This window comes from Salmo salar, chromosome 05 (assembly GCF_965601325.2).
Source record: "Salmo salar chromosome 05, fSalSal1, whole genome shotgun sequence".
Taxonomy (NCBI): Eukaryota; Metazoa; Chordata; class Actinopteri; order Salmoniformes; family Salmonidae; genus Salmo; species Salmo salar.
In genome coordinates this window covers 88007326-88032740 of record NC_138295.1, presented here as the reverse complement: position 1 = coordinate 88032740, position 25415 = coordinate 88007326, and the positions used below count along the sequence as shown (strand labels likewise).

The window sequence follows — 25415 nt, the reverse complement described above, 5'->3', positions numbered from 1 at the left end:
CTGACTAGTCTCTCGCTGACAAACCACAGCAAGATGCTGCCACCACCATGCTTCACCGTAGGGATGGTGGCAGGTTTCCTCCTGATGCGTCGCTTGGCATTCAGGCCAAAGAGTTCAATGTTGGTTTCATCAGAACAGAGAATCTTGTTTCTCATGGCCAGTCCTTTAGGTGCCTTTGGCAAACTCCAAGCAGGCTGTCGTACTTTTTACTGAGGAGTGCTTCCGTCTGACCACTCTACAATAAAGGCCTGATTGGTGGAGTGCTGCAGAGATGGTTGTCCTTCTGGAAGTTCTCCCATCTCCACAGAGGAACTCTGGAGCTCTGTCAGAGTGACCATCGGGTTCTTGGTCACCTCCCTGACCAAGGCCCTTCTCCCCTGATTGCTCAGTTTGGCTGGGCGTCTAGTTCTAGGAGTCTTGGGGGTTCCAAACAGCTTCCATTTAAGAATGATAAAGGTCACTGTGTTCTTGGGGAAATTCAATGCTGCAGAAATGTTTTGGTACCCTTCTCCAGATCTGTGCTTCGACACAATCCTGTCTCTGAGCTATACGGACAATTCCTTTGACCTCATGGCTTGAATTTTGCTCTGACATGCACTGTCAACTGTGGGATCTTATATAGACAGGTGTGTGCCTTTCCAAATCATGTCCAATCAATAGAATTTACCACAGATGGACTCCAATCAAGTTGTAGAAACAGGGTCTGAATACTTATGTAAATAATTATATATATATATATATATATATATATATATATATATATATATATATATACATACATATACATACATACATACATACATACATACATACATACATACATACATACACACACACACACACACACACACACACACATTTGCAAACATTTCTAAAAACCTGTTTTTTGCTTTGTCATTATGGGGTATTGTGAGTAGATTGAGTATTTTATTTTATTTTGATACATTTTAGAATAAGTGTAACGTAACGAAATGTGGAAAAAGTCAAGGGTCTGAATACTTTCCGAATGCACTGTATCTGTGTCTGTATACGTGTATTTATCCATAATGTACTGTGTCTGTATACGTGTATTTATTCATAATGTACTGTGTCTGTATACGTGTATTTATTCACAATGTACTGTGTCTGTATACGTGTATTTATTCACAATGTACTGTGTCTGTATACGTGTATTTATTCACAATGTACTGTGTCTGTATACGTGTATTTATTCACAATGTAGTGTCTGTATACGTGTATTTATTCATAATGTACTGTGTCTGTGTATTTATTCATAATGTAGTGTGTCTGTGTATTTATTCATAATGTACTGTATCTGTGTATTTATTCATAATATACTGTGTCTGTGTATTTATTCATAATGTAGTGTGTCTGTGGATTTATTCATAATGTACTGTGTCTGTGTATTTATTCATAATGTAGTGTGTCTGTGTATTTATTCATAATGTAGTGTATCTGTGTATTTATTCATAATGTACTGTGTCTGTGTATTTATTCATAATGTACTGTGTCTGTGTATTTATTCATAATGTACTGTGTGTGTATTTATTCATAATGTACTGTGTCTGTGTATTTATTCATAATGTACTGTATCTGTGTATTTATTCAGAATGTACTGTATCTGTGTATTTATTCATATCTGTTGTAGCGTCAGTACTATTGGGTGTCATTTCCTGCTGCTTTGGGACCTTACTGTGACTCCTTTAATGACCGGTTTCTTCCCCTCAATCATCCTGAAGACCTCCCCCTCTGCCTCCTCTCCCGTTTTCTCCTTGAATCTCTTGCTGGCCAGCTCTCCCACCGCTGCCTTGAACTCGTCAAACGTGATGGTGCGACAGGATTTCTTCCTGAAATGTAGAAACAACCAACCAGCCACTTAGAAATGTCAAAACTACAGATGTCACAGAGTGAAGAGTCTGTGGAACTCAGTGAGAGAATTCTGCTGCTGTTGACCTCTGTCTCCATGTTACATCATAAACATGGGGATGTCTGTCCCAAATCACACCCTTTTCCCTATTGAGTACCCTGGTCAAAAGTAGTGCACTATAAAAGGGAATAGGGTGCCATTCAAGACATGATTTGGCTTGTCATTTTAATGCCCCTCATCAGTTTGAGAGCGTCAAAGGAGAATCGACCACACTGTATACAAAGCCATGAGATAACATCAACATGTCAGCTGTCTGATGGCCCTGCTGTGTGATAACATCAACATGTCAGCTATCTGATGGCTCTGCTGTGTGATAACATCAACATGTCAGCTATCTGATGGCCCTGCTGTGTGATAACATCAACATGTCAGCTATCTGATGGCCCTGCTGTGTGATAACATCAACATGTCAGCTATCTGATGGCCCTGCTGTGTGATAACATCAACATGTCAGCTATCTGATGGCTCTGCTGTGTGATAACATCAACATGTCAGCTATCTGATGGCCCTGCTGTGAGATAACATCAACATGTCAGCTATCTGATGGCCCTGCTGTGTGATAACATCAACATGTCAGCTATCTGATGGCCCTGCTGTGAGATAACATCAACATGTCAGCTATCTGATGGCCCTGCTGTGTGATAACATCAACATGTCAGCTATCTGATGGCCCTGCTGTGTGATAACATCAACATGTCAGCTATCTGATGGCCCTGCTGTGTGATAACATCAACATGTCAGCTATCTGATGGCCCTGCTGTGAGATAACATCAACATGTCAGCTATCTGATGGTCCTGCTGTGTGATTACATCAACATGTCAGCTATCTGATGGCCCTGCTGTGTGATAACATCAACATGTCAGCTATCTGATGGCCCTGCTGTGTGATAACATCAACATGTCAGCTATCTGATGGCCCTGCTGTGTGATAACATCAACATGTCAGCTATCTGATGGCCCTGCTGTGTGATAACATCAACATGTCAGCTATCTGATGGCCCTGCTGTGTGATAACATCAACATGTCAGCTATCTGATGGCCCTGCTGTGTGATAACATCAACATGTCAGCTATCTGATGGCCCTGCTGTGTGATAACATCAACATGTCAGCTATCTGATGGCTCTGCTGTGTGATAACATCAACATGTCAGCTATCTGATGGCCCTGCTGTGAGATAACATCAACATGTCAGCTATCTGATGGCCCTGCTGTGTGATAACATCAACATGTCAGCTATCTGATGGCCCTGCTGTGTGATAACATCAACATGTCAGCTATCTGATGGCCCTGCTGTGTGATAACAACATGTCAGCTATCTGATGGCCCTGCTGTGTGATAACAACATGTCAGCTATCTGATGGCCCTGCTGTGTGATAACAACATGTCAGCTATCTGATGGCCCTGCTGTGTGATAACAACATGTCAGCTATCTGATGGCCCTACTGTGTGATAACATCAACATGTCAGCTATCTGATGGCCCTGCTGTGTGATAACATCAACATGTCAGCTATCTGATGGCCCTGCTGTGTGATAACATCAACATGTCAGCTATCTGATGGCTCTGCTGTGAGATAACATCAACATGTCAGCTATCTGATGGCCCTGCTGTGAGATAACATCAACATGTCAGCTATCTGATGGCCCTGCTGCGTGCACAGCTGCGTGATGAGAATCTGTCTCCGCACCATGCGCTCTCACCACTGGTGTCCCCCAGGGCTCTGTTCTAGGCCCTCTCCTATTCTCGCTATACACCAAGTCACTTGGCTCTGTCATATCCTCACATGGTCTCTCCTATCATTGCTATGCAGACGACACACAATTAATCTTCTCCTTTCCCCCTTCTGATAACCAGGCGGCGAATCGCATCTCTGCATGTCTGTCAGACATATCAGTGTGGATGACGGATCACCAGCTCAAGCTGAACCTCGGCAAGATGGAGCTGCTCTTCCTCCCGGGGAAGGACTGCCCGTTCCATGATCTCGCCATCACGGTTGACAACTCCCTTGTGTCCTCCTCCCAGAGTGCTAAGAACCTTGGCGTGATCCTGGACAACACCCTGTCGTTCTCCACTAACATCAAGGCGGTGACCCGATCCTGTAGGTTCATGCTCTACAACATTCGCAGAGTACGACCCTGCCTCACACAGGAAGCGGCGCAGGTCCTAATCCAGGCACTTGTCATCTCCCGTCTGGATTACTGCAACTCGCTGTTGGCTGGGCTCCCTGCCTGTGCCATTAAACCCGTACAACTCATCCAGAACGCCGCAGCCCGTCTGGTGTTCAACCTTCCCAAGTTCTCTCACGTCACCCCGCTCCTCCGCTCTCTCCACTGGCTTCCAGTTGAAGCTCGCATCCGCTACAAGACCATGGTGATTGCCTACGGAGCTGTGAAGGGAACGGCACCTCCATACCTTCAGGCTCTGATCAGGCCCTACACCCAAACAAGGGCACTGCGTTCATCCACCCCCCCCCTTAAAAGATTTAGATGCACTATTGTAAAGTGGTTGTTCCACTGGATATCATAAGGTGAATGCACCATTTTGTAAGTCGCTCTGGATCAGAGCGTCTGCTAAATGACTTAAATGTAATGTAATGTAATGTAATGTGATGGTGTGCTCTACAGACAGACACAGGGAGAAGCATCTTAGGCACTGCCTGGACAGAGACAGACGATGTGTTTATGTGTGAAAGTGAACTTCTCGGCTACAGAGTTTTTAGATTTTCTGGTGTTCCATGTTCTGCTTTCTACTAGGGCTGCGTCCCAAATGGCACCCTCAAATGGCACCCTCAAATAGGTCCCTATTCCCTAAAGGATGCACTACTTTCAACCAGGGTCCATTTGGTACGCAGCCTAGTAGTCATCAACATGATGTCAGGTGTTATTATAGCTCAACCAATCACATCCTCCCCTCCAAGGGGCCATGCGTACGGCTGTTTAAACGGACTATACACCATTCTGCTCCTCCGTTCAGACGTCGTCGTGCATAGTAACACAAATACAAACAACCATTGCTGTGGTGATAAATCTGCTAAACAAAAGGCTATAAAGCCAAACAGTCTCCCCGGGTAACCTGCTGTCATAGCAGCAAGCCACAGTAAACAGGCGTGTTAGGGGTTTATTATTCATTTGACTCCTTCAGTGAGTGATTTTGTTTGGCCGATCCGTCAGTGTTCAACAGTTGAGAGCTCCATTCCTCCGTGCCTGTTCCATGCTGTCTAATGTCAGATGGGACACAGGACTTCCAGCTGGGACGTTGTGTCTGAGGAGAGGAGGAGGACGGCTCTGTGTCTTCTGGAAACCAATTAAAACCACCCTTTCAGGAGCGTGCTAAGGAATCAGACATATCACACAGCATGTACCAAGCGTAGGAGTGCTGATTTAGGATCAGTTTTGCCTTTTAGATCGCAATAAAAAAATTTTTTTTTTTATTTCACCTTTCTTTAACCAGGAACAAGTTCTCATTTACAACTGCGACCTGGCCAAGATAAAGCAAAGCAGTGCGACACAAACAACAACACAGAGTTACACATGGAATAAACAAACATACAGTCATTAACACAATAGAAAAAGTCTATATACAGTGAGTGCAAAAGAGGTAAGATAAGGGAGGTAAGGCAATAAATAAGCCATAGTGGCAAAATAATTACAATATAGCAATTAAACACTGGAGTGATAGATGTGCAGAAGATGAATGTGCAAGTAGAGATACTGGGGTGCAAAGGAGCAAAATAAATAAATAACAGTATGGGGATGAGGTAGTTGGATGCGCTATTTACAGATGGGCTATGTACAGGAGAGGTGATCTGTGAGCTGCTCTGACAAATAAGGACAGTAGGGGACCTGATCCTAGATCAGCACTCCTACACTGAGAAGCTTGACACATACAGCGCTGGGTCTGTGGTGGGGGCTGGTTGGGACAAATCATTCAACTGACAATTGAGTGGCTAGCTGATTGGTAAGCTTTTCGGTTCTAGACTGTGCGGATATAGTTTTTATACCGTGTTAAAGATGGGATGGGACTTAATTTTTTACTTTCTTATGTTTTTACTGGAGATTTTTTTTTTTTTTATAAAATATCTATCCAGCTGCCTGGCTCACCACAGTAAGGTTGGGGTTGGGGTAGGCAGTAGACACCATAGTGCTGAACTACAGCTAGTCCAGCCTGGTCTCATAGACTAGACCTAACATAGTAAAGGTAAATCCGTGACACTCAAATGAGTATGATATGTTGTTTGGTATGGTTACATAAGACAGATGATTACTTAAGGCAAAAATGAAAGTAGGGTGGTTTGGTCGGGGTAGATGGGTGGGTGTATAACGCGAACATCTAGTAACCCAAAGGTTGTGAGTTCGAATCTCATCACCAACAACTTCAGCATTTTAGCAACTTTTCAATTACTTACTACTTTTTTTGCTACTTTGCAACTACTTAGCATGTTAGTTAATCCTTCCCCTAACCTTAATCCTTTAACCTAACTTTAACCCTAACCCCTAGCCTAGCTAACATTAGCCAGCTAGCTAACGTTAGCCACCTATCTAGAATTCGTAGCATATCCTACGTTTTGCAAATTCGGTAACATATTGTAGACTTTGCACATTCGTAACATATAATACAAATTGTAATTCGTAACATACATTACATGGTCAAAAGTATGTGGACATCCCTTCAAATTAGTGGATTCGGATATTTCAGCCACACCCGTTGCCGACAAGTGTATAAAATCAAGCACACAGCCATGCAATCTCCATATACAAACATTGGCAGTAGAATGGCCCATACTGAAGAGCTCAGTGACATTCAACATGGAACCGTCATAGGATGCCACCTTTCCAACAAATCAGTTCAAATCTAATTTCTGCACTGCTAGAGCTGCAACTGTAAGTGCTGTTATTGTGAAGTGGAAACGTCTAGGAGCAGCAACGGCTCAGCTGCGAAGTGGTAGGCCACACAAGGTCGAAGAACGGGACCGCGGAAGTGCGTAGAAATCATCGGTTGCGAGTAGGGTTGCAAAGGGTCGGAAAATTTCCGGAAATTTTACATGGGAAGTCAAGCCCAGGAATTTTGGGAATTTTGCTTAAATTCATCAAAAAAGTTAGCTTATAACAGTGAACCTTTTTTGTGGGATACACATAAGGCAATTCTAGGTCTTGTGGCATATTTTGGTTAAACTATATGTAATTCAATGTAATTGCAACCCTCTGCATGCACAGTGCACTATTCCATCACATGTGCAGTGCATTCTTCCATCACATGTACAGCTGATTCTCAAGATCTGCACACTAATGAGATGCTATTGAGTCCACACTACTACACTGGCTGAGCCAAGGACTACATGCTTTCTGGTAAGTTTTGATTACAATACTGGGTGGGGTGAATATATTTTATATGACATACATGATTTTTTGTTAACTAGTAAATAGTAGCCTACAGCAAAGTGTGTTTAAATAATTTCTAACTTGTTAACAACTTCTGCTAGTTAGTTTTTGCTACCATGTGGGTTTTAGCTTGCTAACCGAGGATTGTTAATTCACCTGTTTCCATAAACATTTATCTTACAAAGGAGTTGTTTAATCTAAATGTTAACTATATATCTGTACATGGAATTGTATTCTTTATTTTTTTTTTACAGGGAAATGCCACATCTGATGTGTGGAGACATTTCACTGCAGCTAATGTAGAAGGAAAAGCTGTGTACATTTGCAAATACTGTGCCAAATCATATGGGAAGAAGGCAACAAAGATGCAGAATCATCTGGCCAAGTGCATAAAGTTCCCTCAGCGCTCACAACAAGCAACCTCTGACAAAAGTCCCTCTACGTCTATTTGAGGTGAAAATGATGAGTCAGACACCTTATCGATAGCAACAGCTCATGGTCCTCCTGGAATCAGAAGTTTTGTTGACTCAATGGAGGAACGTAGTCAGAGAAATGCTGATGAATGTCTTGCTCGTGCTGTGTATGCAACTGGTTCACCTCTGATGCTCACAGGCAATGTGTATTGGAAGAGATTTCTGAATGTTCTTCTCCCAGCATACACCCCTCCAACCAGACATGCTTTATCTACTCATTTGCTGGATGCAGAGTTCAACAGAGTTCAAGTGAAGGTCAAGCAAATCATAGAGAAAGCAGACTGTATTGCAGTCATCTCTGATGGGTGGTCAAATGTTCGTGGGCAAGGAATAATTAACTACATCATCTCCACCATTCAACCAGTATTCTACAAGAGCACAGACACAAGGAACAATAGACACACCAGTCTCTACACTGCAGATGAGCTGAAGGCAGTCATCAATGACCTTGGACCACAGAAGGTATTTGCACTGGTGACAGACAATAGTGCGAAATATGAAGGCTGCTTGGTCTAAAGTGGAGGAGTCCTACCCTCACATCACACCCATTGGCTGTGCTGCTCATGAATTGAATCTGCTCCTCAAGGACATCATGGCACTGAAAACAATGGATACACTCTACAAGAGAGCCAAGGAAATGGTTAGGTATGTGAAGGGTCATCAAGTTATAGCAGAAATCTACCTCACCAAGCAAAATGAGAAGAATAAGAGCACCACATTGAAGCTGCCCAGCAACACCCGTTGGGGTGGTGTTGTCATCATGTTTGACAGTCTCCAGGAGGGGAAGGAGTCTCTCCAAGAAATGGCCATATCACAGTCTGCCGATATGGACAGCCCCATCAAGAGGATCCTCCTGGATGATGTATTTTGGGAGAGAGTGGTAAGCAGCCGGAAACTCCTGAAACCTATAGCAGTAGCCATTGCACGGATTGAGGGAGACAATGCCATCCTGTCTGATGTTCAGACTCTGCTTGCAGATGTAAGAGTAGAAATCCATACTGCCCTGCCCACTTCACTGTTGCTCCAAGCAGAGGAAACTGCAGTTCTGAAATACATCAAAAAGTGTGAAGACTTCTGCCTGAAGTCCATACACGCCGCAGCATATATGTTGGACCCCAAGTATGCTGGCAAGAGCATCCTGTCTTGCCACCTTGGCCTGGATGAGGGCAAGGTTCTTGGTAGTCTGGCGAAGTACACTTCCAAGCAAGGGCTTTAGGATGGAGATGCAATATGGCAGTCGTGCCAACATATCTCATCAGCCACCTGGTGGAAGGGACTTTGTGGATCTGAGGCTCTTTCCCCTGATGCCTCCATCATCCTCCAAATCCCACCAACATCAGCCGCCTCAGAGCGCAACTGGTCCTTGTTTGGGAACACACACACACCAAAGCACGCAACAGGCTGACCATTACAAGGGTTGAAAAATTGGTGGCCATCCGGGCAAATGTGAGGCTTTTTGAGCCTGACAACGAGCCATCCTCAACAAGGTTGGAAAGTGACAGTGAAGATGAGGCTGATGTTCAAGAGGTGGATGTTGAGGAGGTCCAGGGAAAAGACATGGAAGCCTGAGAGGAAGACAACCAATGCTTTAGTTTCTAGACTATCATTTTACAGATGTATGTTGAAAACGTTTTTGGGAGATGCGATGGATCATTGGGGATCATTCAATATTCCCTTTCTTTTGTTGTTCAGTGAAATCATCCATGTGAAGAGTCAACTCATTTAATTAAAGTTTAATTCATAACTAAATTCTATATATTTTTTCAATTGGAAGGATTTAATCATTTGCAATTATGTCTACTTATGATACAGTAAAAGGTTTATGTTTCTGTCTCCATATGATATGGTAAATATACCCAATGCAAAAAACGAGAACGCTACCTGCCCTAATGCATTGTGCCAAGTGTAAAGTTTAGTGGAGGAGGAATAAGGGTTCAGGCTAGGCCCCTTAGTTCCAGTGAAGTGAAATCTTAATGTTACAGCATACAATGACATTCTAGATGATTCAGCATGTTAATGCCACCTAGCACAAAGCGAGGTTCATACAGAAATGGTTTGTTGAGATCGGTGTGGAAGAACTTGATTGGCCTACACAGAGCCCTGACCTCAACTCCATCCAACACCTTTGGGATGAATTGGAACGCTGACTGCGAGCCAGGCCTAAACGTCCAACATCCATGCCCGACCTCACTAATGCTCTTGTGGCTGAATGGAAGCAAGTCCCTGCAGCAATGTTCCAACATCTAGTGGAAAGCCTTCCCAGAAGAGTGGAGGCTGTCATGGCAGTGAAGGGGGGGACCAACTCCATATAAATGCCCATGATTTTGGAATGAGATAATTCGACAAGCAGGTGTCAACATTATTTTGGTCATGTATTGTAGTGTATCATATGAAATGGGTGATGGACATCCACAATAAATACCATACGAAATGAAACATCATATTAAATGGAGTGTCTCGGCTTTACGTACAGAATAATACGAAATGCTCTGAGTCCAGGTTGTCTAGTCAGTGAGAGGGAAGGATCATCACTAGCATGAAATGGCATGACAACAGAGCCTCATTACATAGGCTATAGCATGGTACAGTAGACAACTTCCACCCTGAATAAATGTGGATTTAACTGAGCCATATAGTCATCAGACAGTGGCCATAAAGCCATTAAATTCTTAATGTCCTAGCTAGCGCTGTGTGAGCTCTGACTCTCCGATTAAAAGAAAGGCTCCATCTGCATCATGTCTGGCATGGTGGCACGCACAGCTCCCCAGCTCAGCTCTGCTCATGCCTCAGAAACAGCTCAGAACACATTCCCTCCCCCACAAAACTCTGCTCTCTCTGTCTCTCTCTCTAACATATGGACATTCTACTGTAGGCCTACTGCTCTACTGAACACACAACTGACAACAGCAGCCTTCAAATATTTTCTTTCAGTTTTAAAGCTAATTTCCTGCAATTGTACACATTATGCCATGCAGCTGAGAGATGTTGCAGTTTTAAAGTACATTTTGGCCATGGAGCTAGTTTCCTGCATTTTTATACATTTTGCAAATGGCCAATGCTGTGTTTTTTTGTTGCTGAATGAATACTGCTAAATTAATTGTTTTGGGAATTTTCAGTTGTTTTGGGAATTTTCAGTTGTCAGTGTGAATGGCCTGCTCTCTCCCTTGGCTCCAGCTGCAGTACTGGTCTGTTCTGACGCTGTCTAGCAGAATCATCTTTAATCTCAGGGTTCAGTCAGGATGAAACAAATCACTTCATTAAAGCTTCATACTTGAGCAAACAACCCCCCCCCCTCCCCCAAATATGACTACACGTAAAACAGACTGCCCTGTCCTGTCCTGTCATTTAGCTTCATGCTTTGTAGATACACCTTCCTTCACCTACATTTAGAGCACAATACTCATGATCAACACAATAGACATCCCACCATGCCTTTCAAAGCATACAGAACATATATCTGAACCATTCAATACCCAACACAGAACATAGGAACACAGAACCCCACAACAAGCACGCTTCAGTCTGTGTGTGTTGGGTTGTTATTGAGGTCATTCTACTAGAAATGACCTGGACCCTGTGGCAGTAGAGGATGACAACTACCTCAGGCATCTGGGGAAACAGCAGAGTGAACAATCCTGCCCCCGGACTGTTACTGAGGGCAACAACCCACCACAACATGACTGTTACCGACGGCAACAACCCCCCACAACATGACTGTTACTGAGGGCAACAACCCCCCACAACATGACTGTTACTGAGGGCAACAACCCACCACAACATGACTGTTACCGACGGCAACAACCCCCCACAACATGACTGTTACTGAGGGCAACAACCCCCCACAACATGACTGTTACTGAGGGCAACAACCCCCCACAACATGACTGTTACTGAGGGGCAACAACCCACCACAACATGACTGTTACTGATGGCAACAACCCACCACAACATGACTGTTACTGAGGGGCAACAACCCACCACAACATGACTGTTACTGAGGGCAACAACCCACCACAACATGACTGTTACTGAGGGGCAACAACCCACCACAACATGACTGTTACTGAGGGCAACAACCCACCACAACATGACTGTTACTGAGGGCAACAACCCACCACAACATGACTGTTACTGAGGGGCAACAACCCACCACAACATGACTGTTACTGAGGGCAACAACCCACCACAACATGACTGTTACTGAGGGCAACAACCCACCACAACATGACTGTTACCGACGGCAACAACCCCCCACAACATGACTGTTACTGAGGGCAACAACCCCCCACAACATGACTGTTACTGAGGGCAACAACCCCCCACAACATGACTGTTACTGAGGGGCAACAACCCACCACAACATGACTGTTACTGAGGGCAACAACCCACCATAACATGACTGTTACTGAGGGGCAACAACCCACCACAACATGACTGTTACTGAGGGCAACAACCCACCACAACATGACTGTTACTGAGGGGCAAAACCCACCACAACATGACTGTTACTGAGGGCAACAACCCACCACAACATGACTGTTACTGAGGGCAACAACCCACCACAACATGACTGTTACTGAGGGCAACAACCCACCACAACATGACTGTTACTGAGGGCAACAACCCACCACAACATGACTGTTACTGAGGGGCAACAACCCACCACAACATGACTGTTACTGAGGGCAACAACCCACCACAACATGACTGTTACTGAGGGCAACAACCCACCACAACATGACTGTTACTGAGGGGCAACAACCCACCACAACATGACTGTTACTGAGGGCAACAACCCACCACAACATGACTGTTACTGAGGGCAACAACCCACCACAACATGACTGTTACTGAGGGCAACAACCCCCCACAACATGACTGTTACTGAGGGGCAACAACCCCCCCACAACATGACTGTTACTGAGGGGCAACAACACCCCACAACATGACTGTTACTGATGGGCAACAACCCACCACAACATGACTGTTACTGATGGCAACAACCCCCCACAACATGACTGTTACTGAGGGCAACAACCCCCCCACAACATGACTGTTACTGAGGGGCAACAACCCACCACAACATGACTGTTACTGAGGGCAACAACCCACCACAACATGACTGTTACTGAGGGGCAATGCTGCTAGTTTTAAATCAATAGACACTGACATGTCATATTGTCAGGAAGCAGTAGTTAGTATGTGTAATTCAAATTCCAAGTCCATCGATCAGCAAATTGAGCTTGATCTAGATACTGGCACCCTTGTTCCCAGTCCCAGGTCAAACCATCCATCCTACTATCTCTCTGTATCTGTCTGCTTTACATAACTATTATATAACAGGAGAATCCTACTATCTCTCTGTATCTGTATGCTTTACATAACTATTATATAACAGGAGGATCCTACTATCTCTCTGTGTCTGTCTGCTTTACATAACTATTATATAACAGGAGGATCCTACTATCTCTCTGTATCTGTCTGCTTTACATAACTATTATATAACAGGAGGATCCTACTATCTCTCTGTATCTGTCTGCTTTACATAACTATTATATAACAGGAGGATCCTACTATCTCTCTGTATCTGTCTGCTTTACATAACTATTATATAACAGGAGGATCCTACTATCTCTCTGTATCTGTCTGCTTTACATAACTATTATATAACAGGAGGATCCTACTATCTCTCTGTATCTGTCTGCTCTCCTGGCATCTCCCCTCATCTCCTCTCATCTCTCCTCTCATCTCCCCCTCTCCTCTCATCTCCCCCTCTCCTGGCATCTCCTCTCCTCTCTACACTCTCCTCTCTGCACTCTCCTCTCCTCTCTACACTCTCCTCTCTACACTCTCCTCTCTACACTCTCCTCTCTCTCCTCTCTACACTCCCCTCTCCTCTACACTCTCCTCGCTACAATCTCCTCTCATCTCCTCTCTACAATCTCCTCTCATCTCCTCTCTCACCTCTCCTCTCATCTCATCTCCCCTCTCCTCTCATCTCCTCTCTATACTCTCATCTCTACCCTCCCCTCTCTACCCTGTCCTCTCCTCTCTACCCTCTCCTCTCATCTATCTCCTCTCTCCCCCCTCTCCTCTCCTCTCTCCCCATTTCCCCCCTCCTCTCTCCAATAAGGACAAGTAAGAGCTCACAGTAGTAGTCAGCGTTTCAAATGGCAACCTAATCCCTTCATAGGGTTCTGGTCAAAAGTAGTGCACTATTTAGGGAATGGGGTGCCATTTGTGCTGCAAGATTTCTACTACGCCATTTGGGACACAGCCTACTAGAAAAGCTTTCCTTACTTGACTTTAGTGAAGACGATATCCACGTCCGTGAGGGTGACAGTTTTTCCGTCGATGATGCCGCAGTCCTTGCACAGCTTGGACCAGTTCTTGCCATGCATGTCCTTTCCTGTGGCACGCGTGTCGCCGTGGATGGCGAAGCGCCGGAATGACTCCTCCAGTGCGGTTATCTCCACGGGCGTCCGCGACCCTGCCCCACCCTCGCTGGTCCCGTTGGACTCGGAGGAAAGCCTTTTGGAGGCCCGGTCCTTGGACTGCTGTTCGCTGGGTGGACGCAGGGGAGTGGAGGAGATTGGAGGGTTGGAGTGCTTGGCCGTCTGAACTGTAAAATCTGCCATGCTGTCTCTGAGGAAGAGGAAAGAGACCGATACTATTAGCTGAAGAGCCAGGATGTGTGATTTTCCTGTCTATGTGAAACAGATTTACATACTGTACATGAGTTAAGTATGTGGGACATAATACCAGCTCTGTGTCTCCTGTGTTAAACCACTGTGTTAGTAAAGGTGGACTGGGACATAATAACAGCTGTCTCCTGTGTTAAACCACTGTGTTAATACAGGTGGACTGGGACATAATAACAGCTCTGTGTCTCCTGTGTTAAACCACTGTGTTAGTAAAGGTGGACTGGGACATAATAACAGCTCTGTCTCCTGTGTTAAACCACTGTGTTAATACAGGTGGACTGGGACATAATAACAGCTCTGTGTCTCCTGTGTTAAACCACTGTGTTAGTACAGGTGGACTGGGACATAATACCAGCTCTGTGTCTCCTGTGTTAAACCACTGTGTTAGTACAGGTGGACTGGGACATAATAACAGCTCTGTGTCTCCTGTGTTAAACCACTGTGTTAATACAGGTGGACTGGGACATAATAACAGCTCTGTGTCTCTTGTGTTAAACCACTGTGTTAGTAAAGGTGGACTGGGACATAATAACAGCTCTGTCTCCTGTGTTAAACCACTGTGTTAGTATAGGCGGACTGGGACATAACAGGTCTGGAGCAGAAAAGGGGAATTCGCATCTCTACTGCATCATGCTATGATCCTGACTGTAGTTGAAGGAGATGACTGTAGGTGAAGGAGATGACTGTAGGCGAAGGAGATGAAGGAGATGACTGTAGGTGAAAGAGATGAAGGAGATGACTGTAGGTGAAAGAGATGACTGTAGTTGAAGGAGATGACTGTAGGTGAAGGAGATGACTGTAGGTGAAGGAGATGACTGTAGGTCAAAGATATGACTGTAGGTCAAAGATATGACTGTAGGTGAAGGAGATGACTGTAGGTGAAGGAGATGACTGTAGGTGAAGGAGATGACTGTAGGTGAAGGAGATGACTGTAGGTGAAGGAGATGACTGTAGGTCAAAGATATGACTGTAGGTGAAGGAGATGACTGTAGGTGAAGGAGATGACTGTAGGTCAAGGAGATGACTGCTTGCGAAGGAGATGAAGGAGATGACCGTAGGTGAAGGACATGACCGTAGGTGAAGGAGATGACTTTAGGCAAAGGAGATGACTGTAGGCAAAGGAGATGACTGTAGGCAAAGGAGATGACTGTAGGCGAAGGAGATGACTGTAGGTGAAGGAGATGACTGTAGGTGAAGGAGATGACTGTAGGTGAAGGAGATGACTGTAGGCGAAGGAGAAGACTGTAGGCGAAGGAGAAGACTGTAGGTGAAGGAGATGACTGTAGGTGAAGGAGATGACTGTAGGTGAAGGAGATGACTGTAGATGACTGTAGGTGAAGGAGATGACTGTAGGTCAAGGAGATGACTGTAGGTGAAGGAGATGACTGTAGGTGAAGGAGATGACTGTAGATGACTGTAGGTGAAGGAGATGACTGTAAGTGAAGGAGATGACTGTAGGGGCAGCTCTAATCTTGTTCATCAGACCCTACGAGTCATGCACTATGTAGAGAATAGGGTCCCATTTTGGACAAGGGCTTAGCCTGGGGACAATGTTAGGACAGCTGTACAGACAGCCGTAGTGGTTTGACTTGGGTCCTCTTGTTCCCCTGTGAAAACACACTGTCTCTAACCCAAGGCTTGTTTCATTGGCTCTGGTTCTCTCTCTCTCACCGCTAACTCAGTGTGCTAGCTGGAGGCTGGAGGCAGGAGTCTGGAGGCAGAGCTTTAGCTCAGCTAGTTGTCAGTGGTGTGAGCCCAGGCTGACTGTGAATGGGCAGATGTCGTAAGTGTTCTGGCATGGAGGTGATGATTATTAATAGATCTCTGGTATTCAAGAGCAGACACACACACACACACACACACACACACACACACACACACACACACAGCCAGTATTTCTACTGTTTCAAACTGCTGTGTTTCACTGTGATCGTGAGGTGATAGAACAGTTTAGAGAGAGGCAGACTGATTGAAGAAATGTTGGGCATTGATGATGATACAACAGCATATTCAGAGACATCTGTGACTATTTACCTTAGTTCAGCCAGCTTTGGGTCAGCCAGCTTTGGGTCAGCCAGCTTTGGGTCAGCCATGGCGCTGCAGTAGGTGATCTCCCCCTCTACACTGCTTGGACTAGGTGACTCTCTTAGTTTCTTTGTGCTGTGAAAAAGATTCAATGAACATTGTAAGTGACTGTGATGTTCACAGTCTTTCTCTCTCTGTGTGTGTGTGTGTGTGTGTGTGTGTGTGTGTGTGTGTGTGTGTGTGTGTGTGTGTGTGTGGACAAGAACGAAAGTGGAAAAAGTGATAGCCCATTGTTCATCAAAGTCTGAAAGCAAAGTGCAAAGTGCGGGACTGTGAGTGCTCCTACTTTCACATTGTGAGGCCTTCAGACTTATTAATCACCCTTCTTCTACTGTCCACATATTTATGACCCATCCAGTGATAACAACCACATCCCAAACGGCACCCTATTCCCTATATAGGATACTACTTACCCATAAGGCGCTGGTCAAAAGTAGTGCACTATATAGGGAATAGGGTGCCATTTGGGATGAAGACATATTTCATTATGTACTTGGCACCAAATCCAAAGCACTAAACTAGTAATAGCATGTCAATACAAATAACACCTTATAGTATAACCTAAATACTTATAGTTTAGATTAAAAACAAATACATACAGTATTGGTCAGTAAACAGTACTACAGTTAAAACCCTAACAGACAACAAAGTCATGTCCTGCCACAGCTGTCTTACCTCCTGTTTCTCATTTCTTCACCCCAACTGATAAAACCTGACTGCCTTCCTTTTTAAAGGCTGGCTATAGCCGAGCCCCTCTCCTGTTAAGGGCTTGTTTTACAACAGTCTTTCTCTGGCTACGTCCCAAAAGTCATGCACTATACAGAACAGGGTGCCGTTTGGGACACAGCCTCTCTCTCCAGATGCTTTCAGTCAGTCTGAGGAGCGGGAGCCCTCTTCAAACACATCACCATCATCACCATTTGTGTCTACACACAGCAAGACAAGCGGCATTCAGATAAACACGGCATAAAACACTCCTGGATCACAGATCACATCTACATTAATAAAGACACACGCAGGTATTTTATTCCATGTTACATGTCTCATTTAAATACCTTGTGTAGATTTGAAAAGAGTAACCAATGACAGGTATCAGATTTTCAACAAAGCTTTGTTTTAGGAAGATACTGATGACTTACTGATAATGTTGTACCACTGAAGTAAATAAGGACTGTGCTCACCAAGTCGTTCCCATGGTGAACTACAGTAACCACTCAGCAGCCTCGCAGAACCCGTGTTGCCATGGCAAAGTACACCACAGCAAAGTCCCCCCCCCCCCCGACACACGCAGTTTGTCAGTTCTGACTGCTCCCAGACAGCAGTTCTGTTATCTATCTAGAGGTCCAGAATACGGACAGACAACTTTTATATTCCAGAAGATTTAAACTTCTTCTCCAACTGATTTCAACTGTCCCTCTAATTTTCAAAAATATAGAGGAGTGAAGACTGGATAGTTGTTGTCATTCAATACACCCCCAGCCTCCTTCAGCACTACATGGGTGGTACGGCACCATGGGTGGCAAAACAGGGGTTTTGTTTACAAGACACAGCTACAAATCAAGCACATAAATGAACTCTAAGTACAGAAAACCCCAGATGGACCCTGAGTAAGGGCATTACGTTTCACAGGTCCATTCTTACAGGGAAAACAAGCGATAATTAATGTCTATCAATCATGTCATTGAGAACGAGGGACACTGGGGAGCCATTGTGACAGCACTGTGACAGCACTGTGACAGCTCTGTCTGGCTCTGAGTCCCATGGCCGTCTCTTCACACATACACACATGGTGGGTGACGTCGCTGGGTGCTACCGTTGGTGTTAGGGGGGTTGAGGTGCTGGCATGGGTCGTCCAGGACTCTGGCCAATACAGTATCCCAAATGACACCCTATGCCCTATATAGTGCATGACTTAGTGTTGACTAGGGCCAATAGAGCTCTGGTCTAAAGTAGTGCACTATATAGGGCCCTGGTGAAAAGTAGTACACTATACGTATATGAAATAGGGTGACTTTTGGGACTTGTTAAGTTAAGTGTTATAGCTCTAACTTGGTAAGTATTTAAACAGTTACCCTTGAAACCTAAACAGATCTAGTGACCAACCATTCAACTACTGAACTCCCAACTTCAGGAAAAAACAAAGAACTGTATTATAGAGTACACATAAAGAGTTTAACAGCATCTCTCTTCCACACATTAATAAAAACAGTGACATGACCAAGCATTTCGCTACACCCGCAATAACATCTGTTAAATATGTGTATGTGACCAATAACATCTGCTAAATATGTGTATATGACCAATAACATCTGTTAAATGTGTATATGACCAATAACATCTGTTAAATATGTGTATATGACCAATAACATCTGCTAAATATGTGTATATGACCAATAACATCTGTTAAATATGTGTATATGACCAATAACATCTGTTAAATATGTGTATGTGACCAATAACATCTGTTAAATATGTGTATATGACCAATAACATCTGTTAAATATGTGTATCTGACCAATAACATCTGTTAAATATGTGTATCTGACCAATAACATCTGTTAAATATGTGTATCTGACCAATAACATCTGTTAAATGTGTATCTGACCAATAACATCTGTTAAATATGTGTATATGACCAATAACATCTGTTAAATATGTGTATATGACCAATAACATCTGCTAAATATGTGTATATGACCAATAACATCTGTTAAATATGTGTATGTGACCAATAACATCTGTTAAATATGTGTATCTGACCAATAACATCTGTTAAATATGTGTATGTGACCAATAACATCTGATAAATATGTGTATCTGACCAATAACATCTGTTAAATATGTGTATGTGACCAATAACATCTGTTAAATATGTGTATGTGACCAATAACATCTGATAAATATGTGTATCTGACCAATCACATCTGCTAAATATGTGTATATGACCAATAACATCTGTTAAATATGTGTATATGACCAATAACATCTGTTAAATATGTGTATGTGACCAATAACATCTGTTAAATATGTGTATATGACCAATCAAATGTGATTTGATATCCCAACATTCCTGCTACTAGTGGTACAGGACCTTGGATGATCTATGTGAAACTTTCACACAATCTGGTTTCAGCTTGTATCCTGCCAAACAAGACTTTCCCAGCAAATTCACTCCACTTTCTCTGGAACCATCTACATGTACTGACAGACTTGACTTCCCTCCGTGCACATACTTGTGTTTGGGGAAGACTTTAGGCTGTTTATTTACTGTGGCACCCTCATCCCTACGATAGAGTGGTCTGTGACACCCTCATCCCTACGATAGAGTGCTCTGTGACACCCTCATCCCTACGATAGAGTGCTCTGTGACACCCTCATCCCTACGATAGAGTGGTCTGTGACACCCTCATCCCTACGATAGAGTGCTCTGTGACACCCTCATCCCTACGATAGAGTGCTCTGTGACACCCTCATCCCTACGATAGAGTGGTCTGTGACACCCTCATCCCTACGATAGAGTGCTCTGTGACACCCTCATCCCTACGATAGAGTGCTCTGTGACACCCTCATCCCTACGATAGAGTGCTCTGTGACACCCTCATCCCTACGATAGAGTGCTCTGTGACACCCTCATCCCTACGATAGAGTGGTCTGTGACACCCTCATCCCTACGATAGAGTGCTCTGTGGCACCCCCATCCCTACGATAGAGTGCTCTGTGACACCCTCATCCCTACGATAGAGTGCTCTGTGACACCCTCATCCCTACGATAGAGTGCTCTGTGACACCCTCATCCCTACGATAGAGTGCTCTGTGACACCCTCATCCCTACGATAGAGTGCTCTGTGACACCCTCATCCCTACGATAGAGTGCTCTGTGACACCCTCATCCCTACGATAGAGTGGTCTGTGGCACCCTCATCCCTACGATAGAGTGCTCTGTGACACCCTCATCCCTACGATAGAGTGCTCTGTGACACCCTCATCCCTACGATAGAGTGCTCTGTGACACCCTCATCCCTACGATAGAGTGCTCTGTGACACCCTCATCCCTACGATAGAGTGCTCTGTGACACCCTCATCCCTACGATAGAGTGCTCTGTGGCACCCTCATCCCTACGATAGAGTGGTCTGTGGCACCCTCATCCCTACGATAGAGTGCTCTGTGACACCCTCATCCCTACGATAGAGTGCTCTGTGACACCCTCATCCCTACGACAGAGTGCTCTGTGACACCCTCATCCCTACGACAGAGTGCTCTGTGACACCCTCATCCCTACGATAGAGTGCTCTGTGACACCCTCATCCCTACGATAGAGTGCTCTGTGACACCCTCATCCCTACGACAGAGTGCTCTGTGACACCCTCATCCCTACGATAGAGTGCTCTGTGACACCCTCATCCCTACGATAGAGTGCTCTGTGACACCCTCATCCCTACGATAGAGTGCCCTGTGACACCCTCATCCCTACGATAGAGTGGTCTGTGACACCCTCATCCCTACGACAGAGTGCTCTGTGACACCCTCATCCCTACGATAGAGTGCTCTGTGACACCCTCATCCCTACGATAGAGTGCTCTGTGACACCCTCATCCCTACGATAGAGTGCCCTGTGACACCCTCATCCCTACGATAGAGTGGTCTGTGACACCCTCATCCCTACGACAGAGTGCTCTGTGACACCCTCATCCCTACGATAGAGTGCTCTGTGACACCCTCATCCCTACGATAGAGTGCTCTGTGACACCCTCATCCCTACGATAGAGTGCCCTGTGACACCCTCATCCCTACGATAGAGTGCTCTGTGACACCCTCATCCCTACGATAGAGTGCTCTGTGACACCCTCATCCCTACGATAGTGCTCTGTGACACCCTCATCCCTACGATAGAGTGCTCTGTGACACCCTCATCCCTACGATAGAGTGCTCTGTGACACCCTCATCCCTACGATAGAGTGCTCTGTGACACCCTCATCCCTACGATAGAGTGCTCTGTGACACCCTCATCCCTACGATAGAGTGCTCTGTGACACCCTCATCCCTACGATAGAGTGCTCTGTGACACCCTCATCCCTACGATAGAGTGCTCTGTGACACCCTCATCCCTACGATAGTGCTCTGTGACACCCTCATCCCTACGATAGAGTGCTCTGTGACACCCTCATCCCTACGATAGAGTGCTCTGTGACACCCTCATCCCTACGATAGAGTGGTCTGTGGCACCCTCATCCCTACGATAGAGTGCTCTGTGACACCCTCATCCCTACGATAGAGTGCTCTGTGACACCCTCATCCCTACGATAGAGTGCTCTGTGACACCCTCATCCCTACGATAGTGTTGTCTGTGACACCCTCATCCCTACGATAGAGTGCTCTGTGACACCCTCATCCCTACGATAGAGTGCTCTGTGACACCCTCATCCCTACGATAGAGTGCTCTGTGACACCCTCATCCCTACGATAGTGTGGTCTGTGACACCCTCATCCCTACGATAGAGTGCTCTGTGACACCCTCATCCCTACGATAGAGTGCTCTGTGACACCCTCATCCCTACGATAGTGCTCTGTGACACCCTCATCCCTACGATAGAGTGCTCTGTGACACCCTCATCCCTACGATAGAGTGCTCTGTGACACCCTCATCCCTACGATAGAGTGCTCTGTGACACCCTCATCCCTACGATAGAGTGGTCTGTGACACCCTCATCCCTACGATAGAGTGGTCTGTGACACCCTCATCCCTACGATAGAGTGCTCTGTGACACCCTCATCCCTACGATAGTGCTCTGTGACACCCTCATCCCTACGATAGAGTGCTCTGTGACACCCTCATCCCTACGATAGAGTGCTCTGTGACACCCTCATCCCTACGATAGAGTGCTCTGTGACACCCTCATCCCTACGATAGAGTGGTCTGTGACACCCTCATCCCTACGATAGAGTGGTCTGTGACACCCTCATCCCTACGATAGAGTGCTCTGTGACACCCTCATCCCTACGATAGTGCTCTGTGACACCCTCATCCCTACGATAGAGTGCTCTGTGACACCCTCATCCCTACGATAGAGTGCTCTGTTACACCCTCATCCCTACGATAGAGTGGTCTGTTACACCCTCATCCCTACGATAGTGTGGTCTGTGACACCCTCATCCCTACGATAGAGTGGTCTGTGACACCCTCATCCCTACGATAGAGTGGTCTGTGGCACCCTCATCCCTACGATAGAGTGCTCTGTGACACCCTCATCCCTACGATAGTGTGGTCTGTGACACCCTCATCCCTACGATAGAGTGCTCTGTGACACCCTCATCCCTACGATAGAGTGCTCTGTTACACCCTCATCCCTACGATAGAGTGGTCTGTTACACCCTCATCCCTACGATAGAGTGGTCTGTTACACCCTCATCCCTACGATAGTGTGGTCTGTGACACCCTCATCCCTACGATAGTGTGGTCTGTGACACCCTCATCCCTACGATAGAGTGCTCTGTGACACCCTCATCCCTACGATAGAGTGCTCTGTGACACCCTCATCCCTACGATAGAGTGCTCTGTGACACCCTCATCCCTACGATAGAGTGCTCTGTGACACCCTCATCCCTACGATAGAGTGCTCTGTGACACCCTCATCCCTACGATAGAGTGCTCTGTGACACCCTCATCCCTACGATAGTGTGGTCTGTGACACCCTCATCCCTACGATAGAGTGCTCTGTGACACCCTCATCCCTACGATAGAGTGCTCTGTTACACCCTCATCCCTACGATAGAGTGGTCTGTTACACCCTCATCCCTACGATAGAGTGGTCTGTTACACCCTCATCCCTACGATAGTGTGGTCTGTGACACCCTCATCCCTACGATAGTGTGGTCTGTGACACCCTCATCCCTACGATAGAGTGCTCTGTGACACCCTCATCCCTACGATAGAGTGCTCTGTGACACCCTCATCCCTACGATAGAGTGCTCTGTGACACCCTCATCCCTACGATAGAGTGGTCTGTGACACCCTCATCCCTACGATAGAGTGCTCTGTGACACCCTCATCCCTACGATAGAGTGCTCTGTGACACCCTCATCCCTACGATAGAGTGCTCTGTGGCACCCTCATCCCTACGATAGAGTGCTCTGTGACACCCTCATCCCTACGATAGAGTGCTCTGTGACACCCTCATCCCTACGATAGAGTGCTCTGTGACACCCTCATCCCTACGATAGAGTGGTCTGTGACACCCTCATCCCTACGATAGAGTGCTCTGTGACACCCTCATCCCTACGATAGAGTGGTCTGTGACACCCTCATCCCTACGATAGAGTGCTCTGTGACACCCTCATCCCTACGATAGAGTGCTCTGTGACACCCTCATCCCTACGATAGAGTGCTCTGTGACACCCTCATCCCTACGATAGAGTGCTCTGTGACACCCTCATCCCTACGATAGAGTGCTCTGACACCCTCATCCCTACGATAGAGTGCTCTGTGACACCCTCATCCCTACGATAGAGTGCTCTGTGACACCCTCATCCCTACGATAGAGTGCTCTGTGACACCCTTTGTGCACTGACAACTATTTCAGTTTATGTGACAAAACAAGCTAGTGTAGAGAATCATTCTACCATCTAAACCGCTGTGAAATATCTTTTCAATAAACAAAAATATTGTATTTTCAGCTGTTTGAAACTGGTGTACAAAACCTAAAGTAAAAGATGCAAAAATGAAAGTTAAGAAGGAGAAGCTCACATAGAACAAATCTACCACTCTTAGACTTGCTTTCAATAAGCATGACAGATCTATAACACACATTTCTATGTGAATTTGGTTGGGTCACCCAAAAAGGAACATATTGCAGCTTTAAGTCTCATTTAGTCCATGGCTGTGAATACAGAATATATTATTACCTTACATTTTAGTAAACATGTTATGATTGGAAGGTCATACAACCCTACAACTCATCCAGAACGCCGCAGCCCGTCTGGTGTTCAACCTTCCCAAGTTCTCTCACGTCACCCCGCTCCTCCGCTCTCTCCACTGGCTTCCAGTTGAAGCTCGCATCCGCTACAAGACCATGGTGATTGCCTACGGAGCTGTGAAGGGAACGGCACCTCCATACCTTCAGGCTCTGATCAGGCCCTACACCCAAACAAGGGCACTGCGTTCATCCACCACTGGCCTGCTGGCCCCCCTACCTCTGAGGAAGCACAGTTCCCGCTCAGCCCAGTCAAAACTGTTCGCTGCTCTGGCACCCCAATGGTGGAACAAGCTCCCTCACGACGCCAGGACAGGGGAGTCAATCACCACCTTCCGGAGACACCTGAAACCCCACCTTTTTAAGGAATACCTAGGATAGGATAAAGTAATCCTTCTAACCCCCCCCCTTAAAAGATTTAGATGCACTATTGTAAAGTGGTTGTTCCACTGGATATCATAAGGTGAATGCACCATTTTGTAAGTCGCTCTGGATAAGAGCGTCTGCTAAATGACTTAAATGTAATGTAATGTAAATGTCATATGATTGATGATGATTGGATTACAGTGATGAATATATTACATCAATTATAACGGTCAGAAATGACAGTTGGTGTGGCTTGGATCTAACAGAGGATTTCATTACTGTATATGAAAGGTTAATTACCATGGCATTAACCAGGCACTGGGCATATTAACCCCCAACAGTGTGGAGTATAGTCCATACTGACACATTGGCCAGATAGTCTGTAGTACGGTCTTCTCTCTGTCTTAGGCCTGCCTGTTTCCTGTCCCACTACAAAGGAAAAAAGCCATTTGGTTAAGTCCAGATCTCAAGAGATAAATCAGTGACTGGATGACTGCCTGCTTACATATACTCT

General features: G+C 45.5%; 1 protein-coding gene across 2 annotated transcripts in view; it reads right to left on the bottom strand.

The window, feature by feature from the left end:
• Positions 1 to 25415, bottom strand: part of LOC106595469 (tubulin polymerization-promoting protein) — a 49108-nt gene that overhangs the window by 4463 nt on the left and 19230 nt on the right. The window contains exons 1-4 of one of the 2 annotated variants that reach the window (XM_045719227.2): positions 17242 to 17321; positions 16516 to 16641; positions 14078 to 14422; positions 1694 to 1847 (exon numbers count right to left, since the gene is read on the bottom strand). In XM_045719227.2, coding sequence (XP_045575183.2) covers positions 1694 to 1847; positions 14078 to 14422; positions 16516 to 16641; positions 17242 to 17255 — 639 coding nt within the window. In that variant the 5' untranslated portion in view covers positions 17256 to 17321. Of the gene's footprint in view, positions 1 to 1693; positions 1848 to 14077; positions 14423 to 16515; positions 16642 to 17241; positions 17322 to 25415 lie in introns of those variants that run through there. The other variant, XM_045719228.2, reaches the window with a different exon arrangement.